The sequence below is a fragment of the Colletes latitarsis genome, chromosome 12 (genome assembly GCF_051014445.1).
Source record: "Colletes latitarsis isolate SP2378_abdomen chromosome 12, iyColLati1, whole genome shotgun sequence".
Taxonomy (NCBI): domain Eukaryota; kingdom Metazoa; phylum Arthropoda; class Insecta; order Hymenoptera; family Colletidae; genus Colletes; species Colletes latitarsis.
The window spans coordinates 18005102-18020294 of NC_135145.1; the positions used below are offsets into that span (position 1 = coordinate 18005102).

At 34.5% G+C, this 15193-nt stretch overlaps 2 protein-coding genes across 3 annotated transcripts in view; one reads left to right on the forward strand and one right to left on the reverse strand.

Moving 5' to 3' along the window:
- The window catches only part of LOC143349119 (uncharacterized), a 20600-nt gene extending 6176 nt beyond the window's left edge, over positions 1–14424 (forward strand). Inside the window, exons 3-9 of the mRNA XM_076780091.1 lie at positions 10986–11363; positions 11432–11557; positions 11638–11735; positions 11852–12023; positions 12095–12348; positions 12663–13200; positions 13509–14424. Coding sequence (XP_076636206.1) covers positions 11300–11363; positions 11432–11557; positions 11638–11735; positions 11852–12023; positions 12095–12348; positions 12663–13200; positions 13509–13951 — 1695 coding nt within the window. The 5' untranslated portion in view covers positions 10986–11299 and the 3' untranslated portion in view covers positions 13952–14424. The remainder of the gene's footprint in view (positions 1–10985; positions 11364–11431; positions 11558–11637; positions 11736–11851; positions 12024–12094; positions 12349–12662; positions 13201–13508) is intronic.
- Med23 (mediator complex subunit 23) lies at positions 1085–10182 on the reverse strand. 2 transcript variants are annotated; one of them, XM_076779767.1, is made up of 11 exons: positions 9821–10182; positions 9282–9526; positions 9066–9198; positions 8812–8994; positions 8453–8737; positions 6229–8371; positions 5909–6148; positions 2557–2716; positions 2198–2485; positions 1910–2116; positions 1085–1842 (listed from the first exon to the last, which is right to left on the reverse strand). In XM_076779767.1, the coding sequence occupies exons 1-11, from the start codon at positions 9863–9865 to the stop codon at positions 1704–1706; spliced, it is 4068 nt and encodes a 1355-aa protein (XP_076635882.1). In that variant the 5' UTR covers positions 9866–10182; the 3' UTR covers positions 1085–1703. The 2 variants fall into 2 exon arrangements, with proteins under 2 accessions (XP_076635882.1, XP_076635883.1); XM_076779768.1 differs by lacking the exons at positions 9066–9198; positions 9282–9526; positions 9821–10182 and having other exon boundaries at positions 8796–8923.
- Positions 14425–15193: the final 769 nt, after the last annotated feature.

Below are 15193 nucleotides of genomic sequence, written 5' to 3' on the forward strand. Positions count from 1 at the left end.
ACTCAAGCCCAGTCAATAGCATCTTCAACGCCACCTGTCGTCATTCCAGTCGGTGGTAAGAAACAGGTCGTTCCCCACGCTTCACAGTGAAATCACCAGAAGGAGAGTGGATGTGGCGTTGAAGTCAGTCCCTAGCACCACCACTCAATCAATCCATCTTTAAAATGAATTATAATTAGCTCCCTATACAAAATTATTATTATTAATTATACAAAATAAAACTCACAAATTTCTATCGCTTATTTCACACTCAACATAAAATTAAAACAATTATAGCTATCAAATGATAAAGTTACCGGTGATTCCCCCACATTCAACAATGTTGCCAATTGTCCTAGTTTTAGTTTGAGATTATTTTCCATTATTTTTTGAAACTTAGATTTTTTTATGACTGAATGTAGATAAATTTTGCTTTTGTTTTTAGTAAATTTGATTGGTCTTCGATAGAGCTTAATAAAAATAACTTTATTTTCTGTTACAATACTTTTCTTGCAATACCAGTTGCTTCATGAAGTGCAAAACTGTAGGTGTCATAGTTTTACTTTGAGTCAATGTACATAATACGATCTCTGAAGGATTGAACCCGATATAGTTTAGCTCTGAGATTTTCCGTATTTGTTAAAATTTAATCCATGATCCCCCCCCCTTTTAATAAAATATCTACTATAATGTGGTTTTGATGACACCATACCGGTATTCGAAATATCGGTTTCTTTGAAAACAATAAAATGACTATTTAAAAATATCGATATTTATTTCGATATAGCTGGCATAATACCGGTATGAAAATGTCATTTTAACTATTTCTTACAAGTACCCTGAAACATTGCTAATTCGGAGCAGCGCATATCTAGGAACTGGAAAATATATTACATCGTTTATTTCCGAAAAGTTGAATAATTTTCTCGTTAGTAAAACTTAAATGAAATTTTTAATAAAACGTGTCAGCACGCCCTTCAATTATTAGTACAAAATTAAATTTCACGTTAAAAATTTGCACAACTGATCGTAAGCTCGAAAGAGGAATACGTTGATTACAATAAACTCAAAGTCTCTTAATAGACGCATTAAATTGTTTCCGTGATATGTTATAATAAACAGTTTAATTTTCATACGTTATACACACGGATGTGCGTATGTGATATTTCACTTAGATTTTTAAAGACGTACATACACTATACTCGCAGTAATCATTTAGTAAAATTTACGACTAATCTCGAAACACGTTGAACAGTATTTGCTTATAAATAGGAATGATTAATTTATAAATACGTATAAAACATCAAGCTTTGTAACTTATGTCTTTTACCGTGACAATATACATTTAGAAATCTGTTTAATACATCAGTCTGTTGTTGTATCTCCTTCCTGTGAAAGTATATATAGTGATAAGCGTCATAAATGTACCATTTTGACAAAGGAACTTAAATTTTGTTATATATGCAATACTTTTACTTTCTGTTGATGTGCATTGCTTATTTGCTTTGTAAAAATCCTTTTTTTTATACGAGATATACACTTAACACGCAGAAAACGCGTTCTTATATATTGTCTGTTTTAAATTCAGATAATGGTTTAAGTATACTTATAACGCATTGTCTATGCAAAGATAATATTGAATTATTGAGAAGACAACGTGCATACAGCTGAGACTGCTAATGTTAGCACGTATTCACTTCTGCGTTACTCGTACTAGGAATATCTCAGGAAGACTGAATTTCGTCTATGTTTATATGTGCAATAAACCGTAGTCTCATTTGCAAAGCCGGTCTCAATCTTCGTATAATACATTCGACTTCGTTTTTCATCATATCGCCGACAAACATATATTTTATATGATACCTATTATAGCTATTAAGAAAAATAATTTACTTCTACGAATAGTAAAAAATAATTGGCGAAAGGATACAATAAATCACAAACTGGATCCATGTATTTCAAATGGGTCTGAAGACGGTCTACGTGTTCAAGCATTTCGTATAAAGAGACTGCTAATTCTACGACACAATGTGGTCGTTCAGCATTGAATCTTGCCAAAGTGGGACCGATTAAATGAGAAGCATATATTAATTGTTCTTCGCTGTTCACAACCGGTTGAAGTTTCTCTTTGATAAACCTAAATAAAAATGTATTGGTACTACGATGAATTATATTAAATTTGCTATTTCACTTATAGTGTATTTGTCTTTGGACTTACTGAGGCATGGTAGTTATTTGTCCAACGCCAGCGTGGTGCCATACGGAATGCGCCAACGCCAACATGTAACTATATTTGTTTTCCAGCAGACTATTATGGGTATTATTGAAATTGAACATTTGGAATGGAGTTAAATTACTGTACTGCCAATTGGCTAATCCTGGACTACTGATAGTTTCTACTAGCCGATCATGAAGCGCAGACCAGTAACATTCTGGCAAAGCAGCTAGCAGCAGGCCCACACAATTTATCCATAAATGAATTTCGTCCGATGGTATCACCGTATACCTGATATGTTCGAAGGTTTGTTAAAGTATTCTACGATAGTCAATAATATACAGTATTTAATTCTATCTTACCCTTTTGCAACCACATCCAACAGCGAGTTAGCAACCAAATTAGGAGCAACGGGAACAGCCATAAGTTCAACGCATGTAACGTACAGTGCATGTGCAGCAGGATTTGGAAATTCATTGAACCTCCAATCGGTAGCAGGGAAATGAGCAGTACCCGACATTGCTTCCGTACAAATTTTGTGAAACAAGGGTTAAATAATTTGAATAATTTTCAATATTAAAAACAAACACACACACGCAACATACAGGGTGTTCGGTCATCTCTGGGAAAAATTTTAATGGAAGATTCTAGAGGCCAAAATAAGACGAAAATCAAGAATACCAATTTGTTGATGGAGGCTTCGTTAAGAAGTTATTAACGTTTAAAGATCCACTCGTACTGAATTTTTTTCTCGAAAACGCGCAGGATTTCGGAGGTATGTCTATTCACCAAAAATGATTGTAATTGACCCCTGCAATCGAAAATAATTTTTCCAAAACGATTTGAAATTTTTTTTTTTCGCCGAAAAATTTCTTCACTTTCTTGAATTTTTTTCTCGAAAGTGCGTAAGATTTCGAGGATATGTGTATTCACTAAAAATGGTTCTATCTGACCCCAGAATCTAGAAATAATTTTTTTCTTTCGCTTTTAGGCACCTACCCCCTGACGATTTTTCTTAAAAATTCGTTTTTGATTTTTAGTAATTTTGTTTGATGCTCTACAGAAAAGTTGTCTAATACTTTTTTGTAGATACCTATGAGCTCTACTTTAGAAAAAAGTTTCACTGAAATGTATTCACTATTGTAGGAGTTATGGCTGTTTGAAAATTGGATCATTTTTATGGGGCATTTCTCATTTTGCGGGGTCAAGAATCAACTTTTTCAATATTGTTAGGATTTCTACATATTCTTCGCCGAAATACGCGTAGTTTGCATTTTGAAACATTAAAATCCTTCAATCCGTTCAGAATTTATGACGTTTTAAAGATACGCATGAAATTTTGGGGTGACATTTCTGGCCTGAAATTATATTTTCGGTTAAGAATTTTTTTCTCGAAAATACGTAGGATTTCGGGGTTATGTATATTCACCAAAAATAATTGTAATTGACCCCTGCAATCGAAAATAATTTTTCCAAAACGATTTGAAATTTTTTTTTTTCGCCGAAAAATTTCCCCACCTTCCTGAATTTTTTTCTCGAAAGTGCGTAGGATTTCGAGGATATCTGTATTCACTAAAAATGGTTATATCTGACCCCAGAATTTAGAAATAATTTTTTTAGAACGATTCGAAATTTTTTTCTTTCGCTAAGAAATATAGGCACCTACCCCCTGACGATTTTTCTTACAAATTCGTTTTTGATTTTTAGTAATTTTGTTTGATGCTCTACAGAAAAGTTGACTAATACTTTTTTGTAGATACCTATGAGCTCTACTTTAGAAAAAAGTTTCATTGAAATGTATTCACTATTGTAGGAGTTATAGTTGTTTGAAAATTGGACCAATTTTATGAGTGTTTTCTCATTTTGCGGGGTCAAGGACCAACTTTTCGAATATTTTTGCGATTTGTACATATTCAACACCAAAATACGCGTAGTTTGCATTTTGAAACATTAAAAGCCTTCAATCCGTTCAGAAGTTATGACGTTCTAAAGATACGCATGAAATTTCGGGGTGACATTTCTGGCCTGAAATTAGATTTTCGGTAAGGAATTTTTTTCTCGAAAATGGTTAGGATTTCGAAGGTATGTCTATTCACCAAAAATGATTGTAATTGACCCCTGCTATCGAAAATAATTTTTCCAAAATGATTTGAAATTTTTTTTTTTCGCCAAAAAATTTCTTCACCTTTCTGAATTTTTTTCTTGAAAGTGCGTAGGATTTCGAGGATATGTGTGTTCACCAAAAATGGTTATATCTGACCCCAGAACCTAGAAATAATTTTTTTAGAACGATTCGAAATTTTTTTCTTTTTTAGGCACCTACCCCCTGACGATTTTTCTTAAAAATTCGTTCTTGATTTTTAGTAATTTTGTTTAACACTCTACAGAAAAGTTGTCTAATACTTTTTTGTAGATACCTATAAGCTCTACTTTAGAAAAAAGTTTCATTGAAATGTATTCACTATTGTAGGAGTTATAGTTGTTTGAAAATTGGACCAATTTTATGAGGGTTTTCTCATTTTGCGGGGTCAAGGTCCAACTTTTCGAATATTTTTGCGATTTGTACATATTCAACACCAAAATACGCGTAGTTTGCATTTTGAAACATTAAAAGCCTTCAATCCGTTCAGAAGTTATGACGTTCTAAAGATACGCATGAAATTTCGGGGTGATATTTCTGGCCTGAAATTATATTTTCAGTAAGGAATTTTTTTCTCGAAAATACGTAGGATTTCAAGGTTATGTATATTCACCAAAAATAATTGTAATTGACCCTTGCAATCGAAAATAATTTTTTCAAAACGATTTGAAATTTTTTTTTTTCGCCGAAAAATTTCCCCACCTTCCTGAATTTTTTTCTCGAAAGTGCGTAGGATTTCGAGGATTTGTGTATCTACTAAAAATGGTTATATCTGACCCCAGAATCTAGAAATAATTTTTTTAGAACGACTCGAAATTTTTTTCTTTCGCTGAGAAATATAGGCACCTACCCCCTGACGATTATTCTTAAAAATTCGTTTTTGATTTTTAGTAATTTTGTTTAACACTCTACAGAAAAGTTGTCTAATACTTTTTTGTAGGTACCTATAAGCTCTACTTTAGAAAAAAGTTTCATTGAAATGTATTCACTATTGTAGGAGTTATGGCTGTTTGAAAATTTTATGGAGGTTTTTCTCATTTTACGGGGTCAAGGACCAAACCTTCGAATATTTTTGCGATTTGTACATATTCAACACCAAAATACGCGTAGTTTGCTTTTTGAAACATTAAAAGCCTTCAATCCGTTCAGAAGTTATGACGTTCTAAAGATACGCATGAAATTTCGGGGTGACATTTCTAGCCTGAAATTATATTTTCGGTAAGGAATTTTTTTCTCGAAAATGGTTAGGATTTCGAAGTTATGTCTATTGACCAAAAATGATTGTGATTGACCCCCGCAACCAAAAATAATTTTTTCAAAATGATTTTAGACTTTTTAATTTAATTATTTAATAACTTTTTAACGAAGGCTCAGTCGATAAATTGATATTCTTGATTTTCGTCTTATTTTGGTCTCTAGAATCTCCCATTAAAATTTCCCCCAGGGGTGGCCCAACACCCTGTATATGTATAGTTCAACAAGCTCACTTTATTTATTTAATCAACATTTTGACTTTGATTAGCGTTAAGCGTTGTCGCAGCGCACTTATACCGTTTATTTAAAAGAATACTTACTTTCTACTATTCTCTGTACCAAACGAATGTAATAATCCAATTCTGGCATCCACGTGACAACATCGTCGGATGACCGTGTCATATACATTTGATAAGCTTCTGAAAGTGCCCATCCTGGTGCTCTGATTTCTCTCAGTGAACCTAAAACGGCGGACACTAAGCGTCGTTTTAGAGGCGGCCTGTCCCTCAACATACGTTCATAGTAATGCAATGTATTGTAAAGATACGTTACAGGTCGATCTGAAATTCAGTACGTAAAATTTAATAACAGACGATCGTGAAAATTGTATTGTAACTTGTGGATACGAACATGTACGAACCATGAAATTTGTATAAACATCCTAAATGTTCCAGCAATGTTTCTAAACTTTTCGACACCGCTGGAATTTCTAAATACCTATGTACAACAATATCAAAAACTGGTAAGAATCGTAGGCAAACGTTTCCAAAGTAAACGGGTAAACTTTGATATTGACTGGGCCCTCCGCTAGTTTGTTCCATAATACCTTCGGGCGCAAACTTCTCAGGAAACTTTCTATGAAACGCAAGATGCTTCTCGTGCCAATTCGATTGTTTCCAATGCTCGGGAGAGTTTTCTTTAACAAACTCCTGGACTCTATTTCTAAATTCAATAGCTTTGAGCAAAAGTAATTGAATGATAAAGAAACATACTTGAGCCTCGCTACCTTCGTGGGTTCTCAATACTAAACAAAGGATCAGTCTGTCGATGGTCACTATGTTGTACTTCCATATCATGTCGTTAATCGTATCTACACATTTGTTTACGTGCTGTCCACCTACGCTGTTAGCAAATTCAAATACAAGATAATCACAGAACTTTCGAAGATGAGCCGACAGCGCTCGTGCTCCGATCCTCTCTAAAATCTTGTACGCAATTGGGCTGATACGATCAGTTTCAAAAATCATTTTCCATAAAAGACATAGAAAAAGGGGCGGTGTTCCAGGTACAGAGAAATGTGCTATTATATCATTTTCATTGCTCATGGAAGCCCAATTTCGATATTCCTCCTCCACCGCCTTCTTTATTTGCTGCTTGTTTTCTTTTGGTACGCTATTTTGTTGGAAGAATTCACTCAGTACAGGAGGAAAACATTGAAGAGTATGATTCGCCCACGAGTGCGGTGTATTTTGCATTATCGTATTCAACAATTCCTTGCACCATGTACCGCTATGGCTATCTGATCCTGTTCCTGTCACGTGCATAGATCGTGCCAATGTTAACACCAAAGCTCTGTTCAACTCTTCAGATTCTGCGGATACAAGAGTCTTCGGTTCTGATAGAAATCTCGATAACTGTGGCTGAACTTCAGCAGACCCCAGACCAGTAATTAGACGAAGAGCCGTACTTTCAACGCACAGATGAAGCTGTGTCTGATTAGTTTGCGGCACGGCTGCGAGGCTGTGCAGATGCGACAAAAGCTGAACTCTATAATGTGGTTGTATATGGTGCATTCTATAACTGAACATTTCTAAGAGCGTGTACAATGTTCCCCATGCATGGGACTTGAAAACCGTTGGAAGTAACTGGCTGATGAAACCTTTGATACCGAGACTTTCGATCTCAGTGTACACCAGTAGTCTACTGTACGTTTCAACTAACGCAGGCGCCAATGCCATGTTACTTTTAGATTGCGCCAACTTGATGACGTGGGTAACAATACTGTGTATTAGACTCATCTTCGAATGGACTGTTAACGAATCCAGAATCGACATAGACAACGGTGTCGTCGGGCCACTCGCGAGGGCTGCGTTATTTTGTAAAGTCTGCATCGGTTGTTGCTGCTGACCCTTTTGCGTACCAAGAATAGTATCGACTAAAGCTGCCATTGGTCTACCAAAATATTCCTGATTCGTCGAATACGCATTACATAATAAAGCAATGCGATAGTCTGAACCCATACAAAGAGAAGTATTGGGCATTACTAAATGTTGCAAAAATTCATGATGAAGTTTCAAAGTATGAGGTATCGGCCTATGGATATTCGAATGCTCAGATTGAGCTTTTTTCAACAAATGTATCCATATACATGTGATAGCCATTTGATGAGTGCATAATGCTTGAGTATAATCCGGAACAGGTAAAGGTTCCTTCTCTGGATAAAGAAGATCGTACAATTTTAATACTGGCAAGAAATTTGATAGCGGGTTTCTTTGAATACTTCCAGAAATAAATTGTAATAAGACCCACATTAAGTGATCTCTCCCTTTCCTTAAGTCTCTGCCTGCTAATTTATCGTGTATTGCCATTACAATACTTGGAAAACAAGCATACGAAAAGAGTACAAAATATATAAGTTGCGACGATAGGTGCAACCATACGTAGTGATTGGCAACAGTTCCATCTGTTCCTTCTGCTGGCAAAGTTTCGTTTTCTGCGCGTTCCATAGCCAGAATTACAAGTTCAACTAATTGCTCCTCTAAAGCTATACATCGTTGTTTTTGCTGTAACATAAACAAAATAATAGGACAAATTCCACTCAAACAAATTTTATTTCACATCTGATTTTTAAACTGAAAACGTACCTGTTTTTGTAAACCAAGCATCGAGCACACCATATCCCTACTGTAGGGTTGTTCTAAAACATATCTAAGTAGCCCAGTTTGGGGTTTAAGTAATTTTTCGTCATAGGGCAAATTTCCTTTTAAAGAAAACTTCAGTGTTGTTGTGTCAAGTACCCAAGGATTAATCAAATCTGCATATCCAGTATGTTCCACAACCGGTAACATTTTCGAATGTCCTACTATAGACACCATTTGCGCAGTATTGCGGAAACTCTCGACAAAGTTTGAAAGCAGTTTTGCTAGTTTCTGCAAGCAATTAATCTTATCAGATATTATTAAATTAACAGAACGTAGTAAACTTTACCTTTCACGTAACGTACCCAATGTGGCCAGTTTTTACCACCAGGGTAAGCCTTCTGAATTTCATTCACAATGAAATAGCCGGGTAATAAACAAGCATTTCTATCAAAAATGTACTCAATTACATTTTCCAGTGCTTTTAACTGTGGTTGCACGGAAGCATTTAACCTAGCAGGTATAGTTTGTGCTTTTTCTTTACATCCCTATAGCATCGTTAATAAAATTTGCTAATTTTTGTTTATATAATTTTGAAACTTGCGTTTTTTATACTTACTTTCATTATTTCTCGAACACCCTTATAATCGACTCCTCCGATAATATGTCGAATAAGAACAAAACATTCGACCCAAAAATCTTCTAACTGATATTGTAATTTGTCGCAACTTAGAATACACTCGCACACAAGTCTAAAATTGTAGTTGAACTCGGTTACAATTGCATATAAGTGTATACAAGATTTAATTCATAATGTATCGCTTTTAATACGTACCTTGCTGGCAAGACGTTAGAAGTAACTAAATGTTCAAGCAATGACAATAACAATTGTAACCGCCTATGATTAGTCATAGCTGCCGCCATGGATAAAAATTGTCGTACAGCATTTTCTTGCTGCTCTTTGGACAAGTTTGACATAGCAGACGATAACTCGGTCTGCCATGTTGACATTTTCTCATTCTCGCTGTTTGGATGATGCACGAGCACGCAACTAAATGCTTCTTCTATGGCTTCTACTTTCTGTAACAGGTGCAAAAAAATTTTTACAAGAAAAGTTATATCACTGCGACGATGAAACAAAATCTAAAATTCTGAAGAAGTTCGATTAAAATAAATAGCAGTAATGCTTTTACTATTAACTTGAATTTACTTGATTAACTATTAACTTGATTATTAGGTAAATAAAAATTAGCATCACCAGACCAACGTAGCCAGATTTAAAGTTCTATTAATTTTACTATTGAATTATCAGAAATTGTAATTGTGAATAGTAAAATTTACAGGAGTTAACATTAAAACACTGCAAATACTTACCAAAATATCGTTCACGATATTCGTGATTTGAGTTTCGCTGCTCATTCTTTTAGTGTCACAATCTTCTGCTCAAGAGGAACAACAGTCAAAATTTAATACATAGAAATAAAAATTATAGTTTCAAAGTCCACTTCTTTCATTATTTTCTTTTAAAGTTCACAGAAAACGCATTATAAAATACATTTGCAACATACGCCGAATTCTGTTTATGTTTGCATAACCTACATATGCATTTGTCTGGAGAACAACAATTTAGTGTAGTAAATTGTAATACACGCCTCAATTAATTCTTGCCGTTTACGCCCGAAACTTCAGGTGGAATCAGTGTGGTTAGATTTGGCATAATTGAGTTCATCGATAGCGACACTAGTAACGACGAACTTCCTTTAGCAACTAACAAAGTAGTAGGAGAAGCAGCACATACCACTGCATACAGTGCACGTACGTGAGTTCGATGCTTCGTGCAATTTCGGGAAATAGAGAAAGAAGGCGAATATGAGTCTTTCTTTCTCGCTCTTACAACAGTTGATATCCGACCTCGTGACAATGAATACACAGTTTTACAATTTTGAGTTTCGACTGCCCCGAGCATTTTTACTTTGCGAACTATGTAGATATAAATACCATAACGAAAAAAAATTCGAAAATTCTTTTTAAAACACGTTTCCAAATTCCTTGATCATATTGAGACTATTAAAAAAACAGAAATTTTTATGCATCTGACAACTGAATGAATTTCGATGAAACTTTACATATAAGTTTTATGTTCTCATCTCAAGCTCTGATTAAACTTTGAGCATGGATAATGATAATTATATCTCTTGTAGTTTTTTATTTATTCCGATACACATATTTGTATGTATAGTAATAAATAGATAAATTAAATGTAGAAATATAGTTTTCCATATAGTCTTCTTATTTACATTATTATATAATAATATTATAATATTTAATTAATTATTATTGAGGATTACTTTTTCTTTAGAAAATTAGTTTCTTTAAGGATCTGGATATTACATTTTGACTCTGATCCGATCACATATTGCTCGCGTGTAGCTGTTTAAATTTCCTGCCAATATTCGAACCACATATAATTTAATGAATAGTTTCTTAACTGACCGCCATCCATGAGAAGAGGGCGCTAAAATCACTTTCGAATTTTCAGGTCGGTATGGCAGTCAGATTGGGCCACGAAACTCCATGAGGTAAAAGGTCTACACGTATACCTCGTCTGTGGTGTAAGGCTACTTGGATACTTCGTTTGTGGTAGTAATGGGGTTTCATTGTTCCGCGCTGATGGCGCTGGTAGCAAGATGGACAACTATTTTTTGAACCATTGCAGCTACTGTATGAAGTATTAATGGCGGTTCTATAGTCCACTATAGTCGAGACGAATGTAAATAATGATTAGTGTAACAAAAAATTTGTGAACATATAGTATACAAATACCTTATAATTAGTGTTTTTAAGTAAGAAAACATGGGTCGCCGTTCAATAAATACCACGAAAAGTGGGAAATATATGAATCCCACTGATCAAGCACGTTAGTAAAAGACATAACCAAGCAATTCGTTTCTTTCAGTACAATTATTATTAATAAATTTATTGCAGGTAAAGAAGCACGTAAAAAGGAGTTAAAGAAAAATAAGAAACAGAGACAATTAGTGAGAGCAGCTGTTTTAAAGGGCAAAGATCCTGCTCAAATTATCGAAGAAATGGAAAAGATAGACCAAATGGGTTAGTAAAAAAATTATTTCTTCATTAGTTAATATCGTGGATAGAATAGAATACTTAATTGTGTTATGTTTAACTTTTAGAATACAATGTCATGCAACCTCCGCCTCTTAACGAGAAAGTATTAAAAGATAAAAGGAAAAAGCTAAAGGAGACTTTAGATCGTGTGTTAAAAATGTATGTAAGTATTTAAAAAGTAATGATTATAAATTTTCTTCGAAAATTGTTGGTAAGATTTAATCGACATAAGTGAAGTAATGTTTTATATATGGGTCATTTTTCACGTTGTATCGATAGGCGAAAGACGATCAAGAAAAATGGTCGGAGCTAAAAGAACAACTGATACAATACGAACGCAGAAGGATAGATTTAGTTTCTTATTTCGAAGCTGTGCGGCATGCTCAACAAGTACAAGTCGATGAAATTCCATTACCTTCGGCTGGTAATGATATATCCAGAATGTATTCAGGTACGTTTAGACACTTACAATGTTATCTGTAATGCAATATTTTATTTGTCATATAAAGAATGTATTTCTAGGTTCTTTAACATCGCAAATACCTTTGCCGGATATGCCACAACCACCGGCACACATGTATCCTCCTCATCCACATTATATACCACAACATCATCCACTTATGAACATACCGATACCACCAAGTATTTTGAAAAAAACAAGTGCATATGCATCATCCCCTGCCGTACCTACGTTAGCACCTAATAAAGAACCACCCGGTGTACCACCTTTCCCTCCTCCAGACTTGTCCAGCGACGATGAAGATGTGTCTGAAAAGGTAAATATTTTAACCTTCTGTCGGCATAACGGGTTGTTTAAGTCCAGGCGAAAGTTTCTATGTTTATTTGCTCCGAAACAAACTTTTCTCAGTCTCTTTGCTCCCTCTACCTAAAGAAGCTTGAGTATGACTTGTGCGTCAAAATAGAAACTCTAATAAGTGTCTCAGAATTTTTGCAGATTTTTGTAACGCCTAAAACAATAACCTAAAAGTTATCTGCCTAAAGCAGAACACAGGTTTTGCTGATGGAGAATTAATTATTTCTATTGCAGTTGCTTTTAATATCACTTACGTAATGTAATTTGTATACACAGGTTAAAGAACCAACAACAAAATCAAGGACAATCCGATTCGCAGACGATAAAGAAGATAACAAGCAAGAATTAGACAGTAAGGAAAAGGAGACAGACAAGGACAAGGAAAGAGACATGTCGAAAGTAAAGCCAACTACATTGCAACAGAAAATGTTGGCTATGGCGGGACAAGACATTGATCAGTTTATGCGTGAAATGGAAGTAGTCCATAAGAAACGTGAAACTGAACGTGCTCAAGACCTGAATGCTCGGTTATCGTTGCTCGAAGCAGAAAACGAAACCAACTCGAAATCTAGTAATAAATCTAATGCCAATAAAACGGAAGAAGAAGATCTTGAGCCCCCGGGAGCATCGGATCACTCTTCGAATCACAATCAACATACATCATCGCACTCTCATTCTCAACATACGCAGCCTCATACAATGCCTCCTATGGGATTACCACCTCATCCTTTAATGTACAGACCACCACCACCTCCGTTGCATTTGAGAATGCCACCTCCACCACCGCCTCGTATTGGACTTCGATTGCCACCTGGTAAGGATATTACAATATACAATGTGATTTACCTGAAACAGACAACTTAATTATCACGTTCAAGAGATAAGTTGAACAGGTTTGTAGAAGGCACCTTGTAGGTACAGGTGTTACATTGTTGTGTAGATGCAAACTAGTGTCAAGTGTACGTGGTAGAGATTGTTAGGTTAGGAAATTGTTAGGTAGGGGAAAGAACAGTGTGTAGCCCGGAAATTTCGAGTTTGGTTGCTCCGTTTTATAGACTAGATGAAGTGTTAAGATCTGTTTTCAGCAAGTTGTTATTCACGATACTAAAAATTATTGTTTAGGTCCGCCACCTGGAATGCCAAGAATGTTACGGCCTGGACCACCAAGTATGCCTAGAATGCCACCACCGCAAATGCAAATGCCGAATTTGTCAAATATGACGAATATAGGGAATCCTCAAATGCAGACGCAATCTGGAACAGGGTCACAGCCCAAAACGCCCAATGTTCTCTCTGCTGCTCCACAGTTAATTAATAGGAAAGACAAAGATGGGAAGAGTACCACAACTATCGAAGCAAAACCACAGATTAGAAACTTAGCTGCCGATGTTACGAGATTTTTACCTACTTCCCTTCGCGTGAAAAGGGACGATAAGAAGAAACCAAGTACATTGTTTAGACTTGTTGAGAGAATACCGGAAGCACAACCATTACGAACGCCTCAACCTAAAACTAAAGATGACGCGTACATGCAGTTTATGCAAGAAATGGAAGGATTACTTTAAATTTGTATTACATTGTAACTTTCAACTTTATTGAGGTAGAAAATGATGAAATTCTGTAAGATATGTTACGACTCTTATTGCTATAATCAAAATAATTAATATAAATTCCTTAATTTAGTATCCCATCATTTCGTCAACATCGTACGTTTTTATTTAAATGCAATTATATATAAGCCATATTTTTATTAAAAAAAAAAATGAAATAATAAATAATTACATTTTATGTTTACTGTAAATATTAATATTTCATTTATAGACAAGTAATTTATATAATTTACAACTAAACGTTAATCTGCAAATTTACCCTCATAATTATGTACGTAGATTATTGTCAACAATAACGTTTTTTTAAATGATACATGAGCATTTTTAAAATGCACGATTAGAAGCATATTCTGCACATTGTAAAGATGAAAGAATATCATACGAACATATTAAATTATGTCCAATAAACGCCTCCTTTCGAATTATAATTTACCTAATACTTTCTATTTATGATAAAATTTAGTAAGAATGCTTAATAGCAATACATATTTCTAATTTCAACTTAACGTTGAAATTTGTACATATTGTAGATAAATATAAAAATGATCTTTGTAATACTAGTGTCGTAATATGAAATATGTCGAAAATTTTTTGATTTCTGTATAGTATTTCTCTTTTTTATTTAGCATTCAATTTATCCATTTATAATACTTATTTTAACTACATACATGAATCTTTAAATTAACGTATGTATATTATTTTTCTAGAGATGATTTTTCTTTTTAATTTCAAGAACTTAAATAAAAAGTATTACCTTTGTTAATATATACTACAGTTAAAAGAACGAGATTTTTATTTATTTGTACGTTTTTTTTCTATAGGAAATGTTTCTCTAAGGAAAAATGCTAGTGCACCACATATGATGCACACAAGCGTGTCACGAAATATTTGTGTATCACATGTGGCGCACAGTAGCGTGTCATAAATGACAGCTGTGCATATATACATATATATATATATATATGTTGCGTTTCTAATTCGTGACCTTTTTCTATACTGGATCGCGTGAGGATTGGGAGCGAAATGCGGCGATAGCAGACGAGAATACGATTTATTAATAACAACGATAACAATGAAACGAGCGATAACGTGTTGAAGAATGCCTCTCTCTAGGCGTTGGAACTTGATATGGTATCGGTTACGGTAATTCTTACTATCGGGTACAGTTTCTGTTGGCCCTCTGGAAAGTGTGAAAAG